Raw genomic sequence first — 23,902 nt, forward strand, 5'->3', positions numbered from 1 at the left:
AATCTTACATACTGACATATAAATGGTCTTCCCCACAAATAACACTCTTTTAACTATTTAAAAAATCTAAACTTCTGACCCAAGGTTTTCCATTTGCAAGTGCTATACATCCTAGTTGATAGCTAGCTGGCTTGTAATAGAGGCATTATTACATGTTAGCTTCTATTCCAATTTTTCAACTCAAAAATATGGCTTTTGACAATTTACATTTACAATAGACTTGAAATTCCTTCATCTACAGCTTTAAGAGGGTGCTATGCCTCCTTTCCCAATGAAACCATTACATTTCTTATCCGTCTCTGCAAACTGATTCAATAACTGATCAGCTGCCTGGGTAGAATTATCCCATGGAATTATGTGTGAAGGACCTAAATATTATGTAACTAAAAAGTTTCTTTATAACAGCCCTAGAGGTAGACAATTATGGGTAAAGAGAACATCATATCTGTTGTGGTTGGCAGAACAATATTTATGATTGTAAACATTTGTGATGAAGAGTGAAGATACACAAGTGAGTTGTAGAGAAGATTGCCAAAGGTATTTTAAAAGTCCTTTATTAATCTGAATATATAAAAAGAGAGGTTTTCTATCATAGAGGAGCTCTTACTTCATGTGGAAACAAAACATTTTTACAAAGTGAAAAAATAAATATCTTCTTGGGAACAAGATTTATATGCTAATGTGCTATAAAAAAGTAGTTTTGATATTTGACAAAATGTCTGTGCAAAGAAACAAATGCATACACATATTACTGCTACATTAAGGCAATATGAAAAGTATATTTAGAAAGTCGCAGTAAAGTGACTTTTCTAGCTTTTATTTCAGCTAGTATTGCACATGATCATCTAGCTTTCAGTATTCTGTGGCATTCACTAGTTGACCAAAATCCAAAATGCTTAGAGAAAATAGGGATTGTGGCAGATATTTTAAAGAAATTTAACACAACTGCATTTTAAGGAAACATGAAGATTATAGAATTTGAGGAACATTTCTCCAAATATAAGGCATATGAACAGAAACAACAGCTGAGTTTTCTAAGGCCAAAGAAATCTTTAGAAAATCAGAGTTACATTTTAAGTGTTTTATCCATATTTTCTTAGGTACCCAACAGGCTGCTGATTGAGTCAAAAATGTATAATAAATTTTGCAAGTAATCTGATTGCAGGATCTGCTGAGTAAACCCAACTATTTACTTAAAGCTTTGCAATCTTAAATTCTTAAGTGCACAAATTTAAAAATAAGTTTCTTACTTCAGTAAAACAAAAGCAGAAACAAAATTATACTACAATAGACGTACACATTAAAAACTAGTTTTTCTAAAAGATAACTGGGAATGCTCATGCTAAAGTAATTTTTAAAACAATTTTAATAAAATGCATAAAACTGAGTTACTGCTGGATACTGCAGACTAAATTTTCATCTTTTCGCTCAGAATATTAATTTATTAATAATGCTGTTTCAACTAACACGTTTGTCTACAAATAATTCACAGTATATCCTCTAAAATTTATTCTAATGAGAGCATGTTCATATTCTCTCTTTCTCAGTTTTGTCATGGTCCTTCCAGTAATTGCTGGCAGATGCAGAAGTGATAGTTCTTTTTTATCAGTGGAGTTGGAACTCTAGTGCAGTACTTTGGAAGTTTGGATTAGTTAAGAAAGTAATACAGAGGTCATATTAGAGTCAAATTGAGCAAGCTGGTATGGGTAGGCAAATATACATGCTGCACATGTTCTATTTCAGATCTGCAGACTGGACACACCTAGAAGGGAAACACAAGAATGATGTTACCAACTGAATGTCTAGAGCAAGTTTCATTAGTTCCCATAAACAGAAAATGCTAATATACAATTCACATTATTGGATTTTTTTCCATTAATGGGTTTTATTTGCATGTGCACGTGCGCGCGCGCACACACATACACCACCCTTTTACACAATAAATGCTTTCTTCCAATGACTCCTTTCCAAAATCTAAAAATAGGAGTACAGAAATAATTAAAACTGTCTGGGAACACAACATCTATGGGACTTCAATGTCTGAACTAAATCTAGATTGCAAACATCCAGATGGCAACATAAAATTGATTTGTTTCTTTCCCTTCTGTTATCTGGTGGCAGTCTGGATTTTTGCAGTAAAGAAATTGTAGCCCCAATGCCACTATCTTCTGTTACTTTTTCTCGCTTCCTCTTCCTTCTCTCCCCAAGTGGGAGAGAAATTCTTTACAGTGAAACAATCCTCATCCTTACCAGCTTGGTAACCCAACCTGGAACTCTGTTTGTGTGTGTGTGTGTAGCATGCGTGCAGCACACAGCTCCACTTGTGTGAGCGGCATATGTGTGTCCCACTCACACAGAGCTTTGCATGCGAGCAGAGGGCACTTGTGCTTGCACGCAAGACTCCACTCAGATGAATAGAGGGAGCTCATATGTGAAGCTCCATTCACACAAATGGAGCTTTGCATGAGAGCACCAGCACACTCCGCTGGTGAGTGGAGTTTTGTACAAGCACTTGCCCATCACTCATGTGGCCCAATTTTGAACAGACCTCAACTGAGTAATAGTGATTGGCCAGATAAAGCCATTATGTCAACTGCTATAATAGCTAAGAAGCAGCAGATATCCCTTTCTCTTGCCTATCTGAAGTTGCTACAGTCTCGCAGGTACCCTTTCACTACTTGGCACCTCTGTCTGAACAATTTACTTAAGTTACTGATTAAAACCCTCTGTTTCTATTTGAAAGATTTATTTTAGAGGCCAAAAAAATCTAATTATGGACCGATGTAAAATATTTACATATCTGGAAGAAATATTCTGAGTGTTAATGATTCATATATTTCCAGAGGCCAATTAAACATTTTTGATTCCAGTGAATTGACTTCCAGAAACATATGGACACATGGAACATTTGGTCTGACCTGTTCTGGTGGAATATGAGGACAGAGATTCTAAAATTAGAACAAATGCCAACTTAGAATATTTTATATATTTACCCATATATAAAAGGTGGGTAAAATGAGGACCTGGATTGTGGGGGCAATAGCCTAGCTCTGTTAAAAAGTGCTATTGCTAACATGTTTTTAAGCCGCCCTGAGTCTAAGGAGAAGGGCGGCATAAAAATTGAATGAAATAAATAAATAAATAAATATTTGGGTGCAGATGTCTAGAAAACAGTAAAATTCTTTTTTTTTAAAAGTGTTTGCAACATTTAGAAATTTCAATTTCAAGCTTCACTTTTTATATTTGTATGTTGTATGTTATCAACAGGGCCAGTAGTTCATTGATGAATAAGGCTTACCCCTCTCTTCCTTCCATAGTGTCTTGCTGCATGGCTATACTTAGCCATGAACTGATGTTTAACTCCTGCATTCAAAGTTATTCTATGTTTGAGAATTGAATAATTTCCAATATTTTTTGAACTTCAGTGAAAATGTAATACTTTACTGTGGCAACTGATTTTATACCTACTTGTAGCTGTATGGCACATGTCTCACAGCACACAGTATGGCCACATGGACAAAATGTTGAATTTATTTCTTCTTCACAGCATGCCATACACAGCAGAGACTCCTTAAACTTCCGTAGTTTTTCCTGAAGAGCTTTCATTTGCTGACAATTGAGACCCTCACAATTGTTGTTGCAGTTCATACTGTTTTCTGAGGATTTAAGAGGAGAACTGGGGGGGCTTTGGTCATTACTTGAAACTAGATCCACAATGCCAGCATTGTAAAGAGCTCGTCTTGCATGATCATAAGCTTCCTTAGATGTCCGCTTAATGTCAAATACATATTTTTTCCCAAGGTTAATATTTTCTGTCAGGAACAAAGATGCCAAGTGGCCCTTTAGGTCTCTGCTATATTGCATCATGACAGCACTAGTAACAGTATCACACCTAGCAGGAAAAGAAGATATAAAAAACATGAATCAAATCACCTTTTTTCCCTTTATATACCAAAACTAGTGGAATAAAAATGTGGCCAGGGGGGAAGGGGAAAAGCCATGTGTAATATAAACACAAATTTCAATGTTAGTAGTTTAAAATGGATTTATTATCTACTTGTTTACAACATAATGGAACAGCTATGTGACAAACCACTTATATAATAGTGTCAAGAACACTGTAATTGAATTTGATCTACAACTGTGTGTATGTGTGTGTGTAATTATGAGTAGGCATGTATGTATTTATATATATGTATATGTACTGTACTCCCCCAAAATAAGATCCTATCTTATATATTTTTTTCAGACCTGAAATAAGTGCTTGGCCTTATTGCCATGCAATCAAAAGCCCAATTGGGCTTATTATTAGGGATGTCTTATTTTGGGGAAAACAGGGTATGTGTATGAGTGTGTGTGTGTTATGTATATATTCATACATTCATACATACACAGACATATTTTTCTCCCCAGAAATACAAACCTGTAAAATGCATGTGTTTCTGTTATTGCTCTGTATAATCCACTAGCTGCTCTGGTGCTGATCATCTTGAAAAGATGAACGATGCTGTTTCCTGATTCTTTAGTGACAGTTAAGTATACATTCTTCCCAGACTGTGTAGCCATCTGAACAACTGAGTATGCAATCCTAAAGCAATGAGAAAAAATACAAAGAATGACACCATGATATTAAGCCTTAAAATGCTGTTATCAAAACAAAAATAGACCAAGTAGCCTGACAATGTAAAATTAATGATGAAATGTAAAGGCGAATTGATCATTTTTGGAAAGAAATGAAACTAGCTTTAATAGCAATGAAAACTTTCAAAAAATGTTGCCACTTCAAGAAGTAAAACCTAAGCATTCTATAATACTTTGGTAGCAGATCTGATATAAAAAGAATCCCTGAATTTTCTGCAGTAAAGAATATATATACAGTATAGTCATTTGGAATTAGAATCTTTCCCATCCCCCAAAGTACATCTGAGTGAAACAATCCATTTCAACAATACACAGTAAGAAATATTCAATACCGTTATGCTAAAAGAGTCAGATAAAACAGCTGCATGCTTCAGAATCCTTTGGCTATTTTACAAGCTTTTGATACAGTTTTTCAGGCAGGACTTTCTGGTAATCACCTGTTGATGGGACTGAAGTCATCTGTACATCTGGAAATGCCTTCAGGGCCAACTCCAATAAAAAGTTTTTGCCCCTCGCTGTCTCTAACTGAATGCCATTCTACTCCATAATTCTCCAGTGTTGACACAATCTGTAAAACTTGATATTCAGCTGAAACCTGGTTGAGACCTTCAAGATCCTTATGTTTTGCAATAATACTGTGGATAAACATATGAAATAGGTTAATCACAATGTTGATTTTATTTTATGATTTAAATATATAGATTTACCACCATAAAATCCTTATTTATATTGTGGGAACTCTTAAAACAGATTTTACACAATCTATAATTCTTTTTTAAATATAATTATTGTAAAGGTATAAATAACATTGAGGATGGAAAGTTATAATTTTACTGAATGTAAATGTATCAGTTATATTGAGAAAAATAAATTTACTAAATCAACAGCAGATTTTTTTATTCAAACTCTTATTAACTCCATGAGAAAAGTTAATCACTTAGACTATTCTAATCAGCTCAAGTCGGAGGGAAAAAAATAAGCTCTCACAGAAAGCAACTTTCACAAATTAAAACCCTTGCATCTAATGAGCTCAGATGCACATGCAAAAAAAAAGTGAAACTTACAAATAATTATTCATATATACTCCTGCTGTATATATTTGTTAAAAGTTTAACAACAAAAGTTACCTGTCCAAAGTAGAAGAGGTAAGTTCTTTCATACAGAACTCTTCATAGTGGTATTTGGCAGTATTCTGATTATAATCACCAAATTTCACCTGGGCAAGCAAAGCACTTAATTCAATAGCACGTTCAGAAGGACACTGTAGATTACCAGCCAGTAGGTCCTCCTCTATGTGCAGGAAAAACATATGCCTAAAACAGGAAAAATATTTTTGTAATGCAGAAATGAAACTTAGCAACATTTAAGATCTGTTCAAATACTGCAATAAATATTTCTGCTAACTGAATAGCTGAAAAGATATATTGTGAATAAAAATGGAACTACAAGAAACCCCAGAGTGAATTGATGGGAAACATTCTTTTAAAAGATGAGAGCAAAATAACTGCATTTAGAATAAATTTGGAAGACTAAAACCCAGTAATACATATAAATTTAGTTCCAGCCCAATAGGATTAGAAAAACATGAACTAAATCAACTGGTAAAAAAAAACCAGAGCTATTCCATCATTACAAAAAAAAGTAGTTAATATTCAAGATTCCTATTAAAATCTGAGATTTTAATCTCTTAAAAGGTATTTGGTAAAACACCAAACATACCTCCCTAAAACTATTAGCGAAGAAACTGATATATGGTATATGCCAGTGAGGGCAAACCTTTTTTTCCTCGGGTACCGAAAGCACATGTGCATGTGCTATCACGCATGCACAAGTGCCCACATTCATAATTCAATGCCTGGGGATGGTGAAAATGACTCCCCCCCCCACTCCCCGGAGGCCCTCTGGAGGCCTGAAGCAGCCCATTTCCCAAACTCTGGTGGGCCCGGTAGACCCACTTTTTGCCCTGACCAGTCTTCAGAGGCAAAAATGCCCTCCCTCATCCCTTTGGAGACTCTCTGGAAGCCAAAAATGTCCTCCCAGAGCCTCCAGGTGAGCCGAAAATCAGCTGGCCAGCACGCGCATGCACCTCCGAACTGAGCTACAGTAACAGCTCGTGTGCCAGCAGATGTGGCACCCGTGCCATAGGTTCGCCATCACTGGTATATGCCATATTCTATACAAAAACTCATGGAATATCTTAGAAAACGACGTGACATCATACAAACATATTCAACTAAATATAGAAAAAAATCAATATCCTATAATGTGAACATCTTAGTCTCAGAATATCATATTTTAGGAATATAACTCCAAATATACAGTTAGTGACATCTCAGAACAACATATTTGCTCCTATTAAAATTGAGAGTTTTTGAGACCTGTATCTGGACTCATCATTTTTACCTTTTTGAATATGCCCAGTATTTAATGTGAAACTCCTGCTGAGTGACTCCTGCTGGTTGCCAATCAAATATAAAGAACGTTGGTTCTTTATATTCCTTATAGCAACATCTTTTTAGAATAAGCATTTAATTTTCTTCCACTCCGAATATTTGGGAGTGGCTTCATTTTATCTCAGTCCAAATAAAGAATTGAACCAGATATGAAAACAGAAACAGCTGGTTTATAGTACAGTGCCAACAGCATACCAGAGCAAAGGCAAAGGTTTTACAAGCTTCAAGCTTCACTGCTGATTAATCAGGGGAAAGGTTAACTTCGGGTATTCAACTCTGCTGCACGCAGTTCAGGATATTCAACAAAAAAAGAAATAAATTCTACAGCACTTAGACAAACACACATTTTCTCTAGTGCAGTGGTTTAATGTTTGGACTACAAATTACAAATATTTCATTAGTGCAAATGCCTGATTAAACTATGATTTTAACTGGAGACATCAATTTGCACTAAGTAGCACATCTAATATAACTCATTGCAAGTCAGAGAAATTAAGCTCTTCACTAAATGGGAAATTGGTTTGAGGTGACTTTTCTCAAAATTTGTATTAATTTTTAGAAATTAAATCACTCCAAAAAAGTTAAAGCAGACTTCTATAATTTCTTCAAGACTACAAAAGCAGAACTTTTTCTGAACTACAAAAGCAGAACTTCTGCCGGAGGCAACTGTGGCAAACCAATCAGAGACGGACTTTCTTAAGCATCTCCTCTTTCTTCCAGGGAAGCAGCCGCTGATTTGACGAACAGCCTAGCTGCTATTAACAAGGGTTACTTTCAGTCAATGACCTATAGTTACATTGTTGTCGCTTTTCTGAGCACCAGACTTTCTTCCTTGAAGCCAGAGACTTTTACAATTGCAAAATGAGTCACGCCTAGAAGTGTTTGGGAGTCAGCTTTCAGACTACAATTCCTTTTGGAATATGGTTTTTTTTTAACCTGTTTTGTTTTTAAGCAAAGATGGATACCACATAAGAGAGGGGAAAGAAATAGCATATTTATATTTTCTGTGTCCATCATTAGCCTATTCTATTTGATGCTGCCTCAAATTTATTTTCTTCAATCATTAGGTAGGGTAAGGAAAAAAATGCTAACAATTGGGGGAAATATACAAACAATAAGTTTATTTACTTGGAATCTCATTCTCTAGAAATACTCTAGCATTCATAACATATTGAAGTAGGCCAAAAAACCCAGCTGATTTACTGACATGACATAAATTTGGATCATCTCGGTGTAGATTTTCATTCCAACAGAATCTCAGCTTGTATAAATCATGCTTTGCAGCTACTCCACAAAAATGTATAGTACTGTGAATGTCTTAGGCCACCAATAGATTTGCTGCTGTAGCAATAACCATATATAATTAGGTCTCAGTCTCCTTATCAGAATACAACCAGAAAATACAGGAAATGTGTATGCAGCATTCAAAAACCAGGAAAAGGCAGAAAAAAACAGTTTCCAGAGGCTAGAGTGGCAATTATATAGTGTGTCCTCCCCTTACACTTGAGCAACAGCACACACATGGCTCCTGAAACACAAATGGAACGGAACACAAGTATTGTCATTACTACCTCTATTCTATGCCTAAGTGACAGCTATGCAAAACGCTTATATCAGGTTTGTGCAAGACATGCTTGGGCTTTACACACAGTACAGACATGTTTTGTATGAATGTAATTCATTAGAAGCTTGTTAATAAGACCATCTTTCAATCACATCATTCCAGCCAAAATGCCAAAGATCACAGAATTTGACAGATAATCATACTTTTGCATCAGGAAAGCCAATCTCAAAGGAAACCAACAAATAAAAGTGGAAATTCAAGATGTGGTATTTAAGACCAAAAAAGATGGTTATTAAACCTTCACTAAAATAAAGCGAGTGGTTCACAGTACTGTAATTGTATTTTAAACCAGTGATTTTCAACCTTTTTTGAGCCGCGGCACATTTTTTACATTTACAAAATCCTGGGGCACACCACCAACCAAAATGACACCCTAAGACACTCTACTCTCTTTTTCCACCCTTGTCTCCTCCCCACCCTTGTGTGTGTGTGTGTGTGTGTGTGTATACACACTCTTGAAACATTTCCAAAAACAGGTGAGGGCTGGGGGGGTGTTTCTCTCTTATTCTTTGGGTGCTTTTTATCATATGCTTTAAATCAAGAGTCACTTCTCTCTCTCTTTTGTTTCACTCTCTTTCCTCTCATTCTCTGTCTCAATCATTTTCTCATTTCTCTTTTTTCCTCCCCTTTTTGCTCATTTCTCTCTCTCTCTCCCTTCCTCTCCTTTTCTCTCTCTCTCTTGCTTTCTTCTTTCTCTCTCTTGCTTTCTCTCTCTTTCTTGCTTTCTTTCTCTCTCTTTCTCTCTCTCTTGCCTTCTTTCTCTCTCTCTTGCTTTCTCTCTCTTTCTCTCTTTTCTTTCTCTCTTGCTTTTTCTCTCCCTCTCTCTTGCTTTCTTTCTCTCTCTTTCTCTCTTTCTTTCCCTCTCTCTTTCTCACTCTCACTCTCTCAGCAAAAAGTTGCGAGATCGGAACATGAGCTTCCTTCTTCGCGGCACACCTGACCATGTCTCGCGGCACACTAGTGTGCCACGGCACACTGGTTGAAAAACACTGTTTTAAACAATAATTCGGATTGCATTGTACAGTGATGCACTTTTTGCAAGGTTATAAGAAAAATATTCAGCAATTATTCTACCACATAAAGATAGAACAATGTAAGGTCTGGGCTCTCCAAGGATGTGGTTATGTAGCCAATCTGTCAGCAAAGTTATAACTTTGATTCTGCATAGAGATGGCAATTGATAGCCTCAATGAACCCTCAAACTGTAATTAAGGATTTATGTAAAAAATATTCTTCCATCATACATGCAGAAAACTGTCCATTTTTTGGGGTGAAATTTTTACAAAAACTAAATAAAGAGTGTACTCTGGCCATTTAAGTTCAGACATGTTACAGTTCACAAACCACAAATAAAATAATAGTTTTCAAAATAATTTTTAAAAGTCAATGACATTTTTGTGAGTACTTGTAAATCCAGTTTATAGTTATATATTTTTAAGAAAAAACATCTGTTTTCTCTTTGTAGCTTGAAACAGTCATTTGAGTATTACTGTAATATGATACAGATTAAAGGAGGAGCCCTGTAAACTGAAACACGGAGGAAGTTTCCTGTCTTGAACATTTTAAAATGAACTGCAATAACACTGCGAAGAGGTTACTATCGGGCACTGGAGCCAATACTTTGAATTTCTTTTACTTCTAGAACTCCATAACTAAATGAACCAAATCCATATGGGACATTAATAATTACATGACACCAATGTTTTCAATAAGGAGACTAGAGTCTTTAATGGTGGCTTCTTCCCAGTACAGCGTACACAATAAAAAGCATACCATAAAGCTAAATCAACTGAAAAACCAAGCCACCTTAAGTATTGCTGAAAGTTCAAAGTCATAGTTAGGAGACTTTGAACTTTGGAGCCACAGACTGCAAAATAATAAATAGAAAGCATTTGCAGGGAAGGTTTATTTCTTTTTACCTTGTCTGCTCCTGTAAGATCAGATGTGGCTCCACAAAGAACTTGACCCGTAGTTTCAATCTGTGAGGAGGCAAGCCATCCATCTGCTGGGATATTCTATTTCTCAAATTCAGCCACAAGTTCTCTCCCTTGCTTCCTGTAAACTGGAGTCCGAAGTAATCAACTTCTATTATCCCCAGTCGCCTGCAAACCTATGATTACAAAGTTAAACATCATAAACACTACTGTAATAAGCACTGGTGAAAGATGATATAAGGTGGTACCCATTGACTTAACAAGGTTACCTAAACACTTTCTCAATTATTACCAGCCGAGAGAGTATAATAGTTTTGGAAGAAGTAGTCAGCTGAGAGGGCTCTTCTGGAAGCTAATGAGTGACCTTCCCATCTGAAGCTTTCCAAGGCATCAACAAAATTGCAAACAGAAAAACTCTAAATATAACAGCCTCCCCAGAAAAATAACTTTTAAAAATTATTTATTTATTTATTTGGATTTTTCTGCCACCCAACTCCAATAGGACTCTACTGCAAATATGGATATATGAACTTTTAACCTCGTGGATAGCAAAGAAAGCAGCAACTGCAAGCAGCTGGAGCATCAAACCAGGAGTTTCAACTGGAAATGAATGGGTCCAAATTAGGGGCATTCCAAAAAGGTGCTCCCCCCCCCAAACTGGACATCACACTTTTGAAAACCTTTCCCTCCTCCTCCAAGAAGCTTCTTGGGTTCCAATTTTTCCTTTCCCGACGCAAAGAACCAAGAAAGTCCAGTTTCTTGAAAATTTAAATATGTCAAAGGGTTAAATAAGGTTCAGGATGGAAGTGTTTTTAATAGGAAAGTGAACACAAGAACAAGGGGGCACAATCTGAGGTTAGTTGGGGGAAAGAGCAGAAGCAACGTGAGAAAATATTAAGAGTAGTAGATGCTTGGAACAAACTTCCAGCAGAGGTGGTTGGAAAATCCACAGTGACTGAATTTCAACATGCTTGGGATAAACATATATCCATCCTAAGATAAAATACAGGAAATAGTATAAGGGCAGACTAGATGGACCATGGGGTCTTTTTCTGCCGTCATTCTTCTATGTTTCTATGTATATAAGTACCTCCGGGACAGCCAATGTACCCGGGATGATGGAGAATTTCCACAGACATCTCTTCATGTTTGCTTAACGGGCGCTCCTGCTTCCATTTCCCTCCCTCCGCATCCCCCCCAAAACAGGTCCATGAAGCCCGACGGGATATTCTCGAGCAGAGCCCAATTCAGGGGAGGACGTCTCCGCAAAACGCCACGTGGCCAGCAGTGCGGTGAAAACGGGGCTAAGAGGGGATTTCCCCCCCGGTGTGTGTGAGGGGTAGCGGGAAGCAACGAGCCAGCCAGCCAGCCGGCGTATCAGCTGGAGCGGCTTTCAAGCAACCGCGTGTGGGAGATGAGGAGAGGCGCCTCAGCCCGGGGTTGAGGGGGAGACTGGCACGTCTCCTTCCTTCTGGCTTCACCCGCAGCCGCTGCGTCGAGCGGCGGTTGAGGGGTCCCGCCTCGCGCCGTGCCAGCGCCAGCAACTAGGCGCGCGGGCGGGCGCGCGGGGAGGGGGCAGCGCGTGGCACCGGGAAGGAGCGAGAAAGGGGGGGTGTCACGCGCCGCAGGAGCCCCCACCCACCCGCGAGCCCCCGGACGGCCGCTCAGGTGTCAAGGGGAGGGGGGGAACGCCGCTCTTCACCTGGTTCAGGCAGTCTTCGCCATTGGCTTTGGCCTCCACCTCCACTTCCATCACCACCGCATCCGGCCTGGTCACATAGCACAGCATGGCCGCTTCTCGTCGCCAAGGCGCGTCCCAAAGAGCCCCCCTCGTTTGCCGTCTTGGTTCCCCTCCCCCGCTAACGTGCTCTCCCCGCCACCCTTAAAAAAGTCTTTTCGTTCCTCTGAGGTTCGCCGGGGAAAGCGCTCCTTTATCGTCTCGGTCTTCCCCCCTCCCTCCCTCAGTCCCCGCCCCCCGAGCGAAGCATTAACCAATGAAGGCGCGGGAAAGCGGCGCTGCCGCGAGAGAGCCAGAGCCTAGAAGGCGGTTTGTTTTCGTTAAAGAGATAAAGTCTCGGCTGTTGCGGCGGCGACGTCTGGTTCTCGATGGTCCTCTATGTGCGGGGCCAGAATACAGTACTTGGACGGGGGTGGGGGTGGGTGGGTTGGTGTAAGGGAGGTGGTGGAAATAGGAACGAATGTCAAATGGAAATAATCAACTACAACTAGACTTACAGTCCTAGGTTTAGAAATCTTAGAACTGCGTCGCCTAACACGACCTAAGCATAGCCCATAAAATCACCTGCTACAGCCCTATGACAATCATTAAGTGTTGTACCACATGATTCTTGACAAATGTATCTTTTTCTTTTATGTACACTGAGAGCATATGCACCAAGACAAATTCCTTGTGTCTCCAATCACACTTGGCCAATAAAGAATTTTATTCTATTCTATTCTACAACGTCTTTCCTGTCAAGGACTACTTCAGCTTCAGCCACAATAACACACGAGCGCACAACAGATACAAACTTAAAGTAAACCGCTCTAAACTCGACTGCAGGATATAGGACTTTAGTAACCCAGTAGTTGATGCGGGGAACTCACTACAAACCTCTGTAGTATCATCACCTAACCCTCAAAACTTTACCCTTAGACTATCCACTGTTGACCTCTCCCGATTCCTAAGAGGTCAGTAAGGGGCGTGCATAAGTGCACCAGAGTGCCTTCCGTTCCCTGACCTAATGTTTCTCTTTTACTAGTATCATGTATGTAAATATTATTATATCTTTGTATACCACAAATACGTACTTGACAAAACAAACAAATAAATAAAAATAAAGCAGGGGAAATTAAAAGTGATGTGGAAGAATTCCTAGGCGGTCATATGCAGTGCACTCCCCCCACCAAGCAATGAGGGAAATCATCAAAACCATTAAAAAGAAAAAGTTAAAGTATTTTGGACATGTGAGGAGACACCCAGAAAAATATGGCATCATTCACTTCATCCTCCAGGAAAAGATTGAAGGCAAGTAGAAAAATATACTTGAGAGGCTGCCACAGGGAGAAGGAGATCACATTATTTTCCAAAGCACCAGAGAGCCAGACAAGGAGCAACGGTTGGAAGCTGTCCAAGGAGAGATTCAACCTGGAAATGAGGAGCTTTCTGATGGTGAGCGCGATCAACCAGTGGAACGGTTTGCCTGCAGAGGTGGTGAAGGCTCCAACACTAGAGTCTTCCAAGAAAAGACTGGACTGCTATAGGACTAGTGTGGTGTAGGACTAGATGACCTGCAAGGTCCCTCTAATGATAATAATAATAATAAAAGAACATCATGGCTTAAAAACCTAAGGGACTGCTTTGGAGGAAGCTGAGCAGCACTTTTTCATGGCTGTTGACAAAAATAGGATTGCCAAGCATGATCGCCAATGACCAATGATGGATATGACACAAGAAGAAGGGGAAATTGAACCGCAGTCGCAGAAAAGCATACATTGAAGCCACCCATCTGCAAAACTGAAGACATGAGGCTCGAATGGCTGAGATTCACTCTATATGTTTCTGCATGCTGGAAGCTTTAGAGGCTTTTCCATCTTAAAATCTTTTAAAAGATTTTTAATCCATAAATTCTGGTCAAGATTACTAACAAGCAATCGTTTTCATGGAGGTTTTTGGTCAGGCCGAACTAATTTTCCATTTTCAAGGTTTTCTCACTTGTCATAATTACTTTGGACAGCATCTTGATGGGCCAAGTTTTCATTTGCACAAGATTCAGAAACCAGCAAGAGACACTTCAGTGTGGTAACTCAGAGTAACTTCTATACTTCAGTAGATAGAATCTAAAAAGGAAGATTAATAACACTTAGCACTTATATGCTGCTTTATAGCTCCCTTAAAGTGGTTTAGAGTCAGCCTCTTGCCCCCAACAATTTGGTTCCTCATTTTACCCACCTCAGAAGGATGGAAGGCTGAGTCAACCTGATTAATAGCTGATTTAGTTTTAAGGGACTTTTCCCACTACTGTATTAGCAGCTGTCCATATACTGTACTCTTAAATCCCCCCCCCAAAAAACCCAGCATGAAATTTACTAATGCTTACCATTTATTTTTTAATTTATTAATCAGATTTGTATGCCGCCCCTCTCCGCAGACTGGGGCGGCTCACAGCAGTAATAATACAATGTAAACAAATCTAATATTTAAGTTAATTTAAAACCCCAATTTAGAAACCAATCATACATACTAGCATACCATGCATACATTTTTATAAGCCTAGGGGGAGGGAAAGTATCAATTCCCCCATGCCTGATGACAGAGGTAGGTTTTAAGGAGCTTACGAAAGGCTAGGAGGGTGGGGGCAACTCTGATATCTGGGGGGAGTTGGTTCCAAAGGGTTGGGGCCGCCACAGAGAAGGCTCTTCCCCTGGGACCCGCCAAACCACATTGTTTAGTTGACGGAACCCGGAGAAGGCCAACTCTGTGGGACCTCTGTGGGATTCGTGCGGCAGAAGGCGGTCCCGGAGATATTCTGGTCCAGTGCCATGAAGGGCTTTATAGATCATAACCAACACTTTGAATTGTGACCGGAAACTGATCGGCAACCAATGCAGACTGCGGAGTGTTGGTATGACATGGGCGTATTTAGGAAAGCCCATGATAGCTCTCGCAGCTGCATTCTGCACATCTGAATTTTCCGAACACTTGCCTCTATGGCCTCTATTCCCACATGCTAATCTTAATGTAATGGTTTGCAATAGCCTTCAGCTGATTAGTTTCCTTGTTTGTTTGACTCCCCAATTTAGCTAACTGCACAGGAATTCCCAGCAGTGTCTCCATGCAAGTACTGGCAAGACCCAACACAACTAGCTTTTAAGATCAGCCAAGGTCAGCTAAATGCTGCCAACCTCTAAGGCTATTGTTATTCAAAAAAATTGGAGTTCCACTGGCAAAAAAGAAAAAGAAAAAAGCAAAGCAATCCCATTTTCACCATCCAAGAGGCACTAGATTTTTTTCTTTGTTTTGTTTTGTGCCTGGGAGTCACTGTTAACTCCTAGATATTGCCTGGACTAGTCCCTGCAGTTTACTTGGCAAGATTTCAAAAGTTATTTGCCATTGTCTGCTTCCTAGCACTAAGAGAGAGAGTGAGTCTGGGCTAGTTATCCAGCTGAATTTGTGCTTAAGGCAGAACTAATACTCAGAGTCTCCTTAGTGCCTTAACCATTACACCAAGTTAGCGCTCCACTGGTTCTTTGCAAACTTAAGTAAACACTACAAGTATCTCTTAGTTTTAAAGGGTAATAGTTCTCATACATACTTAACTATTTCTAATTTTGATACAATCTTTTAAAAGGTAGTGATTCTACATTGAATAAATGTGCAGAAATAGGCCTCTTTTCTCACTTTATAAACAGGAAAGTTGCTTTTATAATATATACTTTTGGAAAGTAAATGGGTTTATTTTGAAGTCATAGTCCTCTATTCAAATATTGGCGTGTATATGCATATTAATTAATTGCTAATATTTAGGTTTACTGCTATCTTTTAGTTACATTTTATTTTTAACAAGACTTAGGTTTTAATAATGTGCATTTTATTCTAGAAATATCCTTTAAAAAGTCAAAGAATATTACCTATGTTAAATTAGTTAATTACCATACTTGATTATAATAAATACAGTGTTCCCTCGATTTTCGCGGGTTCGAACTTCGTGAATAGCCTATACCACGGTTTTTCAAAAAATATTAATTAAAAAATACTTTGCGGGGGTTTTTTTCTATACCACGGTTTTTCCCGCCCAATGACGTCATACCTCATTGCCAAATTAATATTTTTTGCAAATAAATAACAAAAAAAAAATAACTATTGTTAATAAATAATTATGTTTATAAATATCAGGATCACTAAGTGTCTTATTCAATGGTGAGTGCCAGTAATAATGGTGAGTAAATGGTTGTTAAGGGAATGGGAAATGGTAATTTAGGGGTTTAAAGTGTTAAGGGAAGGCTTGTGATATTGTTCATAGCCAAAAATGGTGTATTTACTTCCGCATCTCTACTTCGCGGAAATTTGACTTTCGCGGGCAGTCTCGGAACAAATCCCCCGCGAAAATTGAGGGAACACTGTATTACATTTCTTTTTTTCCTGGTTTTTTTCCAACTAGTATGCAAATGAAAAGGTTGTTTCTATCTTTATTCAGTAATATGGAGTTTTAAATTCTATTCATATTACTTGAAAATGAATCAGTAGATTTATTCCAGGGAAGACTATATAGGACAGTAAATAACAGATGACTCTGCATTTAATTTTATCTAACAATCACAGGGCTAGCAAACATATAACAACTGTAACTCAGTATATAATCCTCACCCATATTTATGATATTATTCTACCAATAAACCTGCACAATGTTGCATTCTGTTTAACTACATAAATCAGCTCTACTTGTGAATTTCCAGTCCACAACAGCTTTGCAAGATACCAAAGCTGTTGTGAAATAAATTAAATGCCTAGTTATTGTAACCACAGTAAAATCAAATGTACAAATGATATTGATCACTTGTTATACCAATGCAATGTGACTGAGGACATATTAGGCAAACACTCAAAATGATTTGGACAACTCTTCCTGTATAATGTTGATAGAAACTAGCTACAGCAGAATGAAAACTGATACTAAAGCTACAGCAATTTATACAATGCAATTAATAGGAAAAATTGAGATGTTATCATTAGAAAGGAATTCCATCCAAAACATGTCACTCCCTCTGATCTTAACATACTCTTTGGAATCTCACACAGCATTGCAAATTTGGGTCATAGAACCATAGAGCTGGAAAGGACCTTGGAAGTTTCTAGCCCAGCCCCCTGCCCAAGGCAGGAGTCCTCGTACTATCCTGGACATATGGAAGAGGTCTCCAGAGCAAGATGACAGAGAGCCAAGGTACTGCTCTTTCACTCTGGTGCCAGGATCATCAAAGAAACTCCCTTAAGAAGTCAGTCTGACCTCTTCTATGATGCTCATCTGAAAGCATTTAAAGATCTATCATTTCCAAATGTTTTGGGGAGAGAGTGGGAGTGGAGGGTAGCCGCTGTTACTATTTTTATTTGGATGCCATTCGATTTCCAACTTACAAATAAAATCTAGAGTTAAGGATACGTGTATGATTGAAATGTTCAAGTATCTTTACAGGGAGTAAAAAAAGCAAAAACTGTGAAAGGCAATGGTATGTTAAATTAATAAAGTTTCTTCAAATCAAGCTTGAATAGGATATTTCCAGCAGTGAATATAGAAGAGGATTGCCCTTTTTTCTTTTGGGATTTTTAAAAAGTCTAAAGTCCACAGCACGTTAAGTAATAAATAAAGCATGTTAAATAAAAGGAGGTGCGATGGGAGAGGGGAAACTGATCTAAAATTGAAGTCTTAAAAGCCTTACATCACTAAATCTAAGATGGCATATTGGAGAAGACACAAATGGATTGCAATTCCCACTAAATGTTATGTAGGTTTCCATATGAATTTACATATTACATTTAAGATTGCTGAAACAGAAAAACACACACAAAATTGCTGATTGACCTATTTTAAAAATGTAAATTCAGGTGTTATTCAGATTCACAAAGCCAGAAAGCTCCTGCAAATGATTGCCAAGTGTATGAAGCTTATGAAGCAATGTGAATAATATGGATAAATGTTGCAGGGTGCATAATTTTTCATTTCCAACCTCTGCCTCTAAAATATTCATTGGTTAAGCATCTTCTACTTTACTTGTGGTATTAAAATAAAACAGAAAATTTATAGTTAATGCTACATGTGATTTTATTTTCCTCAAGAGAAAATAGGCTATAAGTTTCAAGTTTAAGTTTTTATATGCAGACTTGCTGATAATAGATTGATGCAATTATAAAAGCACACAAGAAAAACACTTGCCTAATTGTTGAGAAAAACAGTTTTAAAAATAGACTACAAATCATTATTCAGCAAGAGACTCTCCTCTGTATTACTCTTATTTTACCATTAACAAAAATGATCAACCAAATCATTACCTCTAATGTAATTTGAAAAATAAGGACCTTAAATGCCACAATTTTCTTACATGTGGTTCTATTAATATCTTGAAAAGAAATGCAAGGAAACACAAGTAATAAAATGAGTGTGCAATGATCTTGTGGAGCAAACTATTCCTGTTCTGTTTGGTATCAAAATACACAGAATGTATTCATTTAATATGTATTGCATTCTAGGTCATCATTAAGAGCAAGCGACAATATGGTTTCATTTATTCAGATTTGTACACTGTCTCATCTATCCATCTTTATCAACAGCATTCCTTTCCAAAGCTAACATAAGACCAAGAGTGAATTGCATTTCAGAACTTTCTGAATTCTGTCTTGGATCAAGAAATAAATCTACCACAAGCATTACATGGGCTGCTGCAAAGTTCATTTGCTGTTCAATAGCAAATAACAACTAATCTTGAGTTTTCATCAACACTCAGGTAATGTACCTCCGATCTTTTGAGATTAAAGTGCTGATAATAAAAGGGCTGACGTAAGAATGCTATGTTATTCACAAAACGTTTCCAGATTCATTATCACCAGTCACAAAGCATCAATTTACCAGAAGACAAACTGCTGAGAGCAAACAGCATAAGTAACAGATAACTCTGCATTTAATTTTATCTATGGTGTGTGATGAAGATAGAATGTCATTTCTTTTCTTTTTTTTTAAGGTTACCTTTAAATATTAAGGTTAGGTAGAATCTTAGCAGGCACCTATGAGAGTGAATAGTGAGGAGGCACATGGTTAGGATCAGCTGCAATTCTGCTTTCTTTCTTGCTGTGTAAGTTCATGCTTCAGGAACTATATAACCTTTACCTGGGTATTTCACCTTGTCTTCTGGGAGAGATTACTGCCTTGATATAGTAGGTGGGCTCAATAGTTCCATTGTCTGTAAGAACAATCCTAGTAGGAACAGAAACACCTGGCGGGATTACCCTTGCTGGTAAAGTCAAAGAGAGTAGGGGGAGGTGAAGAGTCATGTGACAGTGCAGGTGAGGCAGACAATTAATGTAGAGCAGGTGTGGCTCTAAAAGTAGAATGGAAACAATCCACCTAGGAAAAGAAAATAATCTCAGGGGGAAAATATATTGAAAAAGCACTCCTGTGCTGTTGCCACAAAAATTATACAGCCAGCACATTTAGAGACAGGTGTTGAGGCACCCCCACTCCCAAGTTTAAAAGGTCCTTCCTCAAGATATTTGAGAAGAGTACTGAACTGATGTATGGATCTGAGATGATAGCCTTAATCTCTAGGCAAACACTGACACAGAAGAGCATCAATTCAATTGGGACAATACAGGAATCATCAGCCACACTGCCACGCTCAGGAGTTTATCTGGTAATTTTTTTTTCTCCACTCATCAACACATACAATTTTCATATACCTTCAATCTTCAGTAGCATACAATACAATAATTTTCCATGTCCTTTTGGTATATATCATCAAACAACTGCTGCCTCCTTTACTTTTATTACCTGGATGGCCCAAAATAGCATTTTTCAATATCCTTATTCAAATTTACCGCACTGTAAGTACTAAAATCCAAAACAATACAAAATCACAGGTGTATAACATATAATCATTTTTTTAGCCATTGCCTATCGTATTGCAGGATGAAGAGCTTTTCTGCAAAGCCCTTCATGGCATCGGACCAGGATATCTGCGAGACCGCCTTCTGCCGCACGAATCCCAGCAACCGGTTAGATCCCACAGAGTTGGCCTTCTCCAGGTCCCGTCGACTAAACAATGTCGTCTGGCGGGACCCAGGGGAAGAGCCTTCTCTCTGGTGGCTCCGACCCTCTGGAACCAGCTCCCCCCAGAGATAAGGATTGCCCCCACCCTCCTTGCCTTTCGTAAACTTCTTTAAACCCACCTCTGCCGTCAGGCATGGGGGAATTGAAACATCTCCCCCTTGCCCATGTAGTTTTTGTGTATATTCGATTGTGTGTTGTTTTTTATATATTGGGGTTTCTTTTTTGGACTTTTTAATCTAAAACTGTAATCTAGATTTTTAAATATTAGATTTGTTACTATGTATTGTTCTTCACCATTGTTGTGAGCCGCCCTGAGTCTGCGGAGAGGGGTGGCATATAAATCCAATAAATCTAATCTAATCTATGTGTGCAATCAACATGGCCCTGAGTTTCTTTTGCCAATCTGCCTGCAAAATTGCTGATATCATCACTTCATCCTGTTTTAGGTTTCCATAGATAATTTACTACATGAATAATATTTGGTTGCCGTTTTGGAGGAACCCGTATCTTTCTGATTTTACATGCTGCTACACAAACTTTTGTCACATAGTTATGTGGGAGCTCTTGTCAGACAAGATGTATAGAAACCTCTGGGAAGTCTAGCAGTGGTAGACTCTTGTACTTCATATATGCAAGTAGCACCTGCTCCATAGATCCTATGGGTATCTCTCCATCATTCTAGACACCGCTATTCTGGCACCATTTTAGCACCACATAAAAGAGGCAGCTCACCTTGCTTTCCATGCCTGAGTAAACCAATTCAATGAGATATAAAGGCATGTTTCAGAAGGTATCAAGTCCTCTGATAATTTAGAAACTGTTTGCATCAGTATGATGTTAGAAACATAGAAACATAGAAGACTGGCGGCAGAAAAAGACCTCATGGTCCATCTAGTCTGCCCTTATACTATTTCCTGTATTTTATCTTACAATGGATATATGTTTATCCCAGGCATGTTTAAATTCAGTTACTGTGGATTTACCAACCACGTCTGCTGGAAGTTTGTTCCAAGGATCTACTACTATTTCAGTGAAATAATATTTTCTCACATTGCTTTTGATCTTTCCCCCAACTAACTTCAGATTGTGTCCCCTTGTTCTTGTGTTCACTTTCCTATTAAAAACACTTCCCTCCTGAACCTTATTTAACCCTTTAACATATTTAAATGTTTCGATCATGTCCCCCCTTTCCCTTCTGTCCTCCAGACTATACAGATTGAGTTCATTAAGTCTTTCCTGATACGTTTTATGCTTAAGACCTTCCACCATTCTTGTAGCCCGTCTTTGGACCCGTTCAATTTTTTCAATATCTCCAGAACTGAACACAGTATTCCAAATGTGGTCTCACCAGCGCTCTATATAAGGAAATCACAATCTCCCTCTTCCTGCTTGTTATACCTCTAGCTATGCAGCCAAGCATCCTACTTGCTTTTCCTACTGCCCGACCACACTGCTCACCCATTTTATAAGAATGCTTAGTATGTTCTGCATACTAAGCATTCTTATAAAAAGGGGACCTCTAGCAAAACATAGTTATCCTTTAAACCCAGTGTACTTTGAATGTTAAATCTACAGTGTGATGCCTATGTTTAAGACAGCATTAAATAAGATTAGATTGAAATCCCCTTTGCATCCCCCCACCCCCAAATCAACCTACTTAAAAGACTGAATTATCTTTGCAAGATAACAAATCCCAAGAGGATGAGAAATACCCAAATTCTATTTTTTTTAAAAAAGGTAACACAATGGCTGTTTGTCAATTCTGCTTTAATGTTTCCATTCCCCCAACCAAAAGCAAAGTAATTTAAAATCTGAAAATACACTCTCTTTTTTAAAACTTTTTTTATTATTTTATTTAACATACAAACATTTAAACATCATACAAAACGACATTAAACATTTACGATTTATATATATACAAGATTTATCTTTTACAATTCTATTTGCTATACCTTTTTCTTAATTTCCACCCAGTTGTATATTTTCTCCCACACTCTATAATAGTCCTTATTTTGTTGATTTTGCATCTCGTATGTTAATTTGCTAAATTTGGCGCAGTCTAATATTTTTTTTAATCACAATTTCTTCATTTGGAGTCTTTTCTTGTTTCCATACTTGTGCATATGCTAATCTTGCAGCTGTGAGTAAGTGATTTATTAAGTAGTAGTTTTCTTTACTATGTTTGCCTCTGATTATGCCTAATAAATACATTTCCGGTTTTATCTCAAGTTTATAATCCAATATTGCAGAAGAGACGGAGTAACGACACGGACACCAGAGCTGGATTTAAACTTGGGTCATTTTTATTAAAATAAATTTGCATAATTTATTAATTAAATTAGCATGAATTAGCATAAATTTGCATAAATCAACATATTCAACTATGACCCGGAAACAGTGGACCTGCAGGGTCAAACAAACACTTCCGGGGCGGAAATGACGTAAAAGGTCAACATTCCTGGGCAACTAAGGGCGTAGTCGATGCTGGTCCAGGTGAGGGACCTCTCCCTCACCTGAGACCCTGCCATGCACTCGCATGAGGGGGGTCCCGCCGGCTCACCCCTACCCTGGGACTTCAATAGCGGGACCCAAAGACAGGTTCCCCCCAAGTGCGCAGGTAGCACCCACCATGAGCTTGGAGAGAACCTGTCAATCATCCCCAAAGATGCCCAAGGGAGAACGCGCAGTTGCTGAACCACCACCCAGATTTCCGCCCCTAACCTGCCACGGAGCGGGGATCAGATCTCTATCTTGGCCCCCCGACTCCCCCTTCTATCTGCGCCAGCTCACGCAGAGACCGCTGCAGGTCCTGTAAGAAAATGGCGTTCCCCTGTTCTGACAGGTGAACGCCATCGGCCCGGTAAAGCCACGGCCGATCTACGGTGATGAGGGGATGGGCCACTACAACCCCACCTAATTCTCTGACTGTTTTTCCCAAGGCCTTATTCACCCTACGCCTGACCCGGTGTATGGCCCTAAGGGAAATGGCGTCCCTCCAAACGATCCTTGGGAGGATCTCTGACCACACCACTTGCGTGGTGGGCCACACCGTGCGAAGCCACCGCAGGTCTTCGCGCGCCTGGATGATCAACGGTAGACCACCAAGCAGGCACAGGTCATTGCCACCGAGGTGCAAGACCAGCCATCTGGGTGCGGCTATGGGTTGCCGACCACCCAGTCCCATCTGGGCGCGACCCTGGGTAGCCGCCCGCCCAGCAGCGCCGGGTACAGCCCTGAGATGCTGATTACCCAGCAACGTCGGTAGGAGCCCCTCCCACCGCATACCTCTCCGGCCCATCCAAACAACATTGACCCACCGTCCCAATGACAACTGGGTCCCAATGGCGCTTCTGGCTGCTGAGCGGCCGGCCCAAAAGACCATGCTGTGGCCACACAGCAGCGCCGTCGGTTTCTGCCTGGACTGGGAACCTGGAA

General features: G+C 39.0%; 1 protein-coding gene across 1 annotated transcript; it reads right to left on the bottom strand.

Annotated features, from left to right (window-relative positions):
* Positions 1 to 538: 538 nt before the first annotated feature.
* Positions 539 to 12,627, bottom strand: MYLIP (myosin regulatory light chain interacting protein). The gene is made up of 7 exons (XM_070747315.1): positions 12,355 to 12,627; positions 10,638 to 10,828; positions 5,769 to 5,954; positions 5,079 to 5,276; positions 4,424 to 4,588; positions 3,469 to 3,892; positions 539 to 1,762 (listed from the first exon to the last, which is right to left on the bottom strand). The coding sequence occupies exons 1-7, from the start codon at positions 12,439 to 12,441 to the stop codon at positions 1,673 to 1,675; spliced, it is 1,341 nt and encodes a 446-aa protein (XP_070603416.1). The 5' UTR covers positions 12,442 to 12,627; the 3' UTR covers positions 539 to 1,672.
* Positions 12,628 to 23,902: the final 11,275 nt, after the last annotated feature.

The sequence above is a fragment of the Erythrolamprus reginae genome, chromosome 3 (assembly GCF_031021105.1).
Source record: "Erythrolamprus reginae isolate rEryReg1 chromosome 3, rEryReg1.hap1, whole genome shotgun sequence".
Classification (NCBI taxonomy): Eukaryota; Metazoa; Chordata; class Lepidosauria; order Squamata; family Dipsadidae; genus Erythrolamprus; species Erythrolamprus reginae.